The 8,284-nt window shown below is 37.1% G+C and overlaps 1 protein-coding gene across 1 annotated transcript; it reads right to left on the reverse strand.

Moving 5' to 3' along the window:
• Positions 1–880: 880 nt before the first annotated feature.
• TGIF2LX (TGFB induced factor homeobox 2 like X-linked) lies at positions 881–1,588 on the reverse strand. The gene has a single exon (XM_057717614.1). The coding sequence runs from the start codon at positions 1,586–1,588 to the stop codon at positions 881–883; it is 708 nt and encodes a 235-aa protein (XP_057573597.1).
• Between the last annotated feature and the right edge of the window lie 6,696 nt (positions 1,589–8,284).

An 8,284-nucleotide genomic window follows, 5' to 3' on the forward strand; every position in this document is an offset into this window, starting at 1 on the left:
TTTTTTTTTGTTCACAAAATGTTAAAGATTGAATCCTTTTCCCCTTTTCTTTACTTTTATATGATCTTCATTGTGTGCTGTTTCTTTTGAGAAAATTTCGGTTGTGTTTTTTTTTCTTTTGGGGGTTTTTTGCTTGTTTGTTTTGCACCTTTTTCCTCTGATGCAGATAATTAAGGCTAATAAAAATATTCTCTATAATCAACTATCCAACAATCAATAGCAGAAAATTACCATTTGGAATTTTTTTTATCTTTGTGCATACTTTTCACTAATACCCCAAATAAGAGTTCACCCTTACCTGTAATGTGTTTATGAATTCAGTGTATTTTGGCTCTCATGCTTATCGCCCTGTGGAAATTAGCTACTCCTTAAGATTGTCAATAAACTATACAAGTGAAAACAGAGTGGACAAATTTACAAAAATGCAAAATTAAAATGAGGCCAGTGCTGTGGTAGCCATCTTTTATAGAGAATTTCCTTTCCATAATTCATGCTAATAAACAAAGAAAATTACAAAAAGAGAGAGAAAGAGGGGTGACTTGGTATCTGCAGCAACCCTAGGACAAAAAGCCTGGTTGGAAGAGGCAAAACATTCTTCTCTGAAGTCGTAGCACTGTTTCTAGTCTCAGATATATTGGCCTGATTGTCTGAAGTCTTTATATCCAGGGGCAAGCAAAACAGTTAGTGTCTTCCATCTGGAAACACTGAAATATCCGGCAGAATTGAGTCCCACTAACTAGTGATAGTTCTTATAAAACCTCTAGAAGGAAAGACGTCTCTATAAAAGTAAAACTATAAATTAGTTGGGAGAGCATAAATGGATCTACCATTGCAAACAAGGGACTGACTACCTGGGATTTTTTTTTAGAGATGTGGGAAATCATAGGTTGGGCTCTTGCTTTTTCTGTAGCTCCTGTTCGGCAGCCTTTTGTACAGCTGCATCCACCAGCAGCTGGAAGCTGCTGAAGTCCTTGTACTCCTCTGTCGCCGCAGGTTCAGGAGAAGATGTAAGCAAGGGCCCACTGGTGAAAAAGTCAACCTTTTCATCTGACAAGGCTTTAGGGGTGAACTTCTGGCCTGGGACCAACTCTAGAACTGGCAGCTTCTCCTCTGACTCCTGACCCATTGGCGGGGAGCTCAGGGGCAGGCACTGTATCTTGTCTCGACCTCTGGGCCCTGACTTGGTCTTGGGAAGTAGATGGGTGCTCTGCTGGCGGGTCACATTGGCAGCCTTGCCTTTTTGGTTGTACATGGTGATCTGGTTGGGGTCACTTCCAACGTGTTGAAGCATTTCCGGAAGAATGCGTCTGCGGGCGTTGATGAACCAGTTAGAGATCTGCATGAAAGACAAATTGGTCTGCTCTGCCAGCATTCGCTTCTCTACCTCTGAAGGGTAGGCCTTAAACCGGTGCTCATACAGCCAGTCACGGAGGATCTTCACAGACTCAGTTGGCAAGTACCCTTTCCGCTTCCTCTTGCCCTCTAGTGAGACAAGAACTTTATCTGTAGCATTGTAACTATTCGACTCAATTGAGGTGCCCTGAGCAGGGCTTTGGGTCTCTGCTGGGCTTTCTTCAGTGGCCTCCATGTTCTTGAGGCCTATCTTCACTATCTTGGGAACCAAGGATGGCTGAGTTAAGACTAACGTAAGTCTGGGAAAGCCAGTGAAGAAGGCATGGGCAGGTCTCCAAGAGGAAGTCTCACCTTTTGCTTCCCAGGCCTTTTAACAGTGTTGCTAACAGCTTTGAGACAGTAGGCTTTGTGACATCACATCCTTTCCAGCCCTCATGCCCCCCCTCCCACCCTCTGCTACATCCTGGTTCCCCATTTCCTTTTTTTCCATAGGTCCAAATGCACTTTTCACCCCATCAGTTTATATATTTCTGCAGAATTTTATTTTTCTGTTGCTGTCACCAGCTACTGCTAACTAATGAACTCAATTTCTTTTGGCTAAACCTGGTTTATGCATACTTTTTCACTTTCTTCCTTTTGGTTTTACTCTGATATTATTTTTCCTTCTTATTGCTTATACTTGCATCATGGGATCATTCACATGTATCAGAAACAACCTTATCTATTAGACATTAAACTCAATTAAAGGGGAGTGTAAGTGGTGTTCCTGACTCCTTCCTTTAATATTCAAAGCTGATTTAAAAATAATTTTTAACTAGACCTTTGCTTTCACCCCCCCCCTTCAATTTTTCTCCTTTATGTCCTGGAAGTGTATGGCTTTGGCATGACTTCCCTGTGCTCCCATGGTCTTTATGTCTGGGTTTTGAACTCTGTTATCCAAGTGTGATAATTCTCTTTGATCCTTTAGTCATGAAATTAAAATCTATGTTATGTTAAGGAAGCATCCTTCTAGTCTTATTATAGTATGCTTATCAGAAATTGTTTTTGAATTCAGTAAAATAGTTCTTAACCTGTATTGATAATACATTTTTCTTTTATGTGTTAATGTGAATAATTCTGTAAATATACATTCTAATGTTAAATAATGACAATTCCTGAAGTCCATTTGTTCAAGTGTTTTATATTTTATATGAATCTAGATTCTATTTAGTAATGATTTATGATTTTACAAGTGAATTGGCTATGAATTTTTTTGTCATGCTTTGTGAGATTTTTACACCAGGATTATGCCAAATTTATACAAGAATTGGAAAGCATTTCATTTACATCTATGCAGTGGGAAATCTTAAATATTTAAGCTGTAAGATCCATAAGTCTTATTGGGGGATGATTCTGTGATATTGTTTTTTATCTATCATTTCTTCCTTGTTTATTGGTCCATTTATTTTTTGCTTCCTTAACATAACATAGATTCATAAGGAGATAAAACACCAGTACCAAGCTTCATTTGTAGTTAGTAAAACAAAAATGATTATTTCAACTTCATGAGTAAGGCAGGAGTGTCTATTTTCACAACTATACCATTGCTCAGAAGTTGGAACCAGTGGGATTAATCAAACCAAAATAAATGTAACACATATATGAAAAGGAGGTAAAATCTTAACATTTGTTGAAGGCATGATTAGCCATTTAGGAAATATTTTAAAATCAGTTGAGAAACTGTTAGAAATAGTAAGAGTTAGGTCAAGTGGCCGGTTACGACTGAATACATTATAAACTTCAACATATACGAACAATCATCATTTAGAAAATATATTAGGGAAATTATAAAGACATAAAACATCTAGGCATAAAATCAGAAGGTATTATGCTGGGTCTGTACTAAGACAAATATAAAATCCTATTGAAGAACATAAAATGAGATGTTAATAAATGGCAAAATACATTTGTTTCTTGGGTAGGAAATCGTAGTATTGTAAAAATGTCAATTCTCTTTAAATTTATCTTTGTGTCTTTTATCCATCAAAATCACAAGTACTTTCAACCTCCTTTAGCTTCTCACTTTACATTACATGTTGAAAAATATCTCTAAAATCCATCAGGAGGAATAAACGTGTGATATACTATAGCATTTTTTGTAAAAGCAAACTGGAGTAGAAACCTTTGTCTAAGTAGATATGATCCTTTCTTTTAAAGTAGCAAGTAATTGAAACAGTGTGATAAACATGTAGGTATAACGAGACCAATGAAATAAGCAGAACATGGCCATAGCTTCAAGGGCTTAATGGTACTGTGTACATGATAGGTATGGCTTTCTGTATCATTGGTGAAGGATGCTTATTCACCCTGAAAATGACAAATGTTGCTAAGAACATGCCACAGACTTGGAATACTTTCTGACAGGTATTTTACAGTTTTAAACAAATTGGAGAAACACATAGGGAGCCATCCTTAAATACATTGTGTTGTATGAGGGGTGGGGATGTAAAGTGTAGAGAATCTTGGCAAATTCATAAAATATACTTTAATTATGAGGAATGAAGACAGTAGCTTGACCATGGGTGAAAAGACAAGTCGGGAAAAGTGACTGGCACTTTGAAAATGTATGCTTGTCTGTTTTAGCATTAAGTATGAAGTTGAGTATCCAGGATTTTATCTAATACTACTATAAATTCCAAATTAATTTACATGTCCATGTGTGCATTACACACACACACACACACACATATATATATGTATGTATATATATATATATATATACACACACACATATATAAATGCACAATTGTAGAAAAGACAAGTGTAAAGATTATTAGTTGTGATTGTATAAATATTAGAACCTTTTGTATGAAAAATCCCAACCTGTAGACAAACAAAAGCCTTCATAAACATGTATTTTTTAATAATAGGTTATTTTAAAAATTGCCAATGTATATGGGAAGTAAGATATTAATATATTTATCAATTCCATATCCCCTATAAGTCAGTAAAGAGTAGATCATCCTAATAGAATAAGGAGCAATTAATATGGAGTATTTAACAAAGAAGAAATATGAATGACTGATAAATAAATAAAAATTGGTTTAGCTTTCTTAGTAGTCACTAGCATATATATACAAAACAATATTGGTTATGATTTTTTTCATATCAAATAATCAAAACCCAAATAAATTCTAAATAAACAGGATTGTTGAGCATCTGTTTGTTGAAATAAGTATATTGATATACTTCTGGTAGCAGTATAAAATGGTAGAGCACTTTTAGAGCCCTTGCAGGATGAAACAGAGAAAAAAAGTTTATTATTGAACCCAGGAATGCTACTTCAAGCAATTGATCATAAGGAAATTATTTGATAAGATTATAAAAATAAAATATACAAAACATTTTCATAAAATTAATTAAAATTGTGAGAAACTAGAAACAGATTTCCAACATTATGGGATTGCTTAAATGAAAAGATACTTCCTTACAATTGAAAAGAATCTAGCAATTAAGTTTTATGGCATAGACATGCATTAATATGGAATGTATTTACAATGTGAAAAACAATTTTAAAATGGCATGCAAATTATTATTCATGTTTTGGAAAAAGAAAAGGAAGAGAAACAAAAAAGTATATAGGTACAGGCATAACTTACTTCATTGTACTTCACTTTATTGAACTTTGCAAACATTGCATTTTTTACAAATTGAAGGTTTATGGCAACTCTGCATCCGGCAAGTATAACATACCCATTTTTTCAACAGCATTTGCTCACTTCATATCTCTGTGTCACATTTTGGTAATTCTCACAATATTTCAAACTTTTAAATTATTATTATATTTGTTATGATGATCTGTGATCAGTGATTTTGATGTCAGTACTGGAATTGTTTTGGGGTGCCATGAAACACTCCCATATAGGACAGCAAAAGCAATCGATAAATGTGTGTCTTCTGACTATTCCACCAATCAGCTCTTCCCTCCTCCCTCATCTCTCTCCCTCTCCTTGGGCCTCCCTATTCCCTGAGGCACAACAATATTGAAGCTGGGCCAGTTAATAACCCTGCAGTGGCCTCTAAGTGTTCAAGTGAAAGGTGGAACCACATGTCTCACACTTTAAATCAAAAGCTAGAAATAATTAATCTTAGTGAGGAAGACAGGTCAAAGTGCAAGTGGGTTGAAAGGTAAGTCTTGCACTAAACAGCCAAGTTGTACTGCAAAGCAAAAGTTCTTGACAGAAATTAGAAGTGCTACACCAGTGAATAAGTGAATGATAAGAAAGCAAAATAGCTGTATTGCTGATATGGCAACAAAAGTTTTAGTAATCTGGATACTACAAGATTGAACCACCATAACAATCCCTTAAACCACAGCCTAATCCAGAGCAAGGCTCTAACTTCTCAATTCTGTGAAGGTTCAGAGAGGTGAAGAAACTGCAGGAGAAAAGAATGGAGCTAGTAGAGGTTGGTTTGTGAAGTTTAAGGAAAAAAGCCATTTCTATAACATAGAAGTTCAAGGTGAAGCAGCAAGTGCTGATGTAGAAGCTGCAGCAAGGTATCCAGAAGCTAAGATCATTAATGAAAGGTGGCTGCACTAAACAACAGATTTTCAGTATAAAGGAAACAGTCTTCTATTGGAAGAAGATGCCATCTGGGACTTCTATAGATAGAGAGGAGAAGTTAATGCCTGGCTTCAAAGCCTCAAAGGACAGGATGATTCTTTTGTTAGGGGCTAATACAGCTGGTGACTTTTAAGTGGAAGGCAATGCTCATCTGCCATTTTGAAAATCCTAGGGCCATTAAGAATTAGGCTAAATCTACTCTGCCTGTGCTCTATAAATGGAACAACAAAGCCTAGATGATAGCACATCTGTTTACAAGATAGTTGACCAAATATTTTAAGCACACTGTTGAGATCTACTACTCAGAAAAAGATTCCTTTCAAAATATTACTGCCCATTGACAATGCATCTGGTCACCAAAGAGCTCTGATTGAGTTGTATGAGATTAATGTTATTTTCATGCTTGCTAACACAGTATCCATTCAGCAGCTGATGGTTTAAGGACTAATTTCAACTTTCAAGTCATTATCTAAGAAGTACATTTTGTAAGGCTACAGCTGCCATAGATAATGATTCCTCTGATGAATCTGGGAAAAATAAATTAAAAACCTTCTGGAAAGGATTCACCATTCTAGATGTCATTAAGAATATTTGTCATTCATGGGAAGAAGGCAAATATTAACATTAGCAGGAGTTTGGAAGAAGTTGATTCTAACCCTCATGGATGACTTTCATGAATTCAAGACTTCAGTGGAGGAAGTCACTGCTGATGCAGTGGAAATACCAAGAGCACTAGTATTAGAAGTGCAGCTTTGACTGAAGTTTTGCAATCTTGTGATAAAACTTTAATGGATGAGGAGGTGTTTCTTAGAAATAAGCTAAGAGGTTTCTGGACATGGAATCTACTCTTGGTGAAGATGCCCTGAAGATTGTTTAGATGCAAACAAAGGATTTAGAATATTACATAAACTTAGTTGGTAAAGCAAGGGAAGGGTTTGAGAGGATTGACTCCAATTTTGAAAGAAGATCTACTGTGGGTGAAATGTTATCAAACAGCATTTCATGCAACAGAGAAATTGTTCATAAAACGAAGAGTTGATCTATGTGTAAACTTCATTGTCTTACTTTAAGAAATTGCCACAGTCACCCCAGTCTTTAGCAACAATCATCTTGATCAATCAGTAGCCATCAACATCAAGGCAAGACTCCACCAGCAAAAAGAATAGGACTCACTGAAAAGTCAGATGATGTTTAGCATGTTTCAGCAATGAAGTATTTTTAATTAAGGTATGCACACTGGTTTTTTAGACATAATGCTATTACACATGTAATATACTAGAGTATAAGTGTATACAAAAATTTTATATGCATTGGGAAGCCAAAAATGTGTGACTCATTTTATTGTGACACTCTGAAATTGAACTTAAAATATCTCCAAGGTATGCCTGTACATGTAAATGTGCAATGTGCCCATATCTGTGTGTGTGTGTGTGTGTGTGGTGTATGTAGAAAAAGACAAATAATTTAAATTCTCATCATTTTGGGTGATAAGAGAACCACATACTTTATATAAAATTATTTTTGTGAATTCTTCAAGTATGCTAATAATCATCAACAGAAAAACACTGGAATGCACTAAAAAAGACACCCCACATCCACGGACAAAGGAGAAGCATCAGTGAGATGGGAGGAGGAGCGCAGTGACAAATCAAATCCCATAAACACTGGGGGTTGACTCACAAATTGGAGAGGAGATATACCACAGAAGTCCACCCACTGGAGTGAGGGTTCTGAGCCCCATGTCAGGCCTCCCAACCTGGGGGTCTGCCAGAGGGAGGAGGAATCCCCAGAGAATCAGACTTTAAAGGTCAGTGGGGATTGATTGCAGCACCTCCACAGGACTGGGGGAAACAGAAACTCCACTCTTGGCTCATAAAAATAGTGTGCTCACCAGGACCCAGGTGGAAAGTGTGGTGACTCCATAGGAGACTGAACCAGACCTACCTGCTGGTGTTGGAGCATTGCCTGCAGAGGTGGGGGCAGCTGTGGCTTACTGCAGGGACAGGAACACTGGCAGCAAGAGTTCTGGAAAGTGCTCATTGGCATGAGCCCTCCCAGAGTCTGCCACTAGCTGCACCAAAGAGTTTGTAAGGTCCAGTGCTGGGCAGCCTCAGGCCAAATAACCAAAAGGGGGGGAATGTAGTCCCACCAAGTGGTAAACAAGCGGGTTAAAGTTTGGCTGAGCTCTGCCCACCAAAGCAACACCCAGCCCTACCCACCACCAGTCCCTCCCATCAGTAAGTATGCAGGAGCCTCTTAGCTTCCTCCACAAGAGGGCAGAAAACAGTAACAAGTAGTATCAGGAGTATTTCATTCTGTGGAACTGA

Source organism: Hippopotamus amphibius, chromosome X, assembly GCF_030028045.1.
Source record: "Hippopotamus amphibius kiboko isolate mHipAmp2 chromosome X, mHipAmp2.hap2, whole genome shotgun sequence".
Taxonomy (NCBI): Eukaryota; Metazoa; Chordata; class Mammalia; order Artiodactyla; family Hippopotamidae; genus Hippopotamus; species Hippopotamus amphibius.

Coding starts and splice junctions, on each gene's coding strand:
- TGIF2LX (XM_057717614.1), bottom strand. CDS start 1,588: ATGGAGGCCACTGAAGAAAGCCCAGCAGAGACCCAAAGCCCTGCTCAG.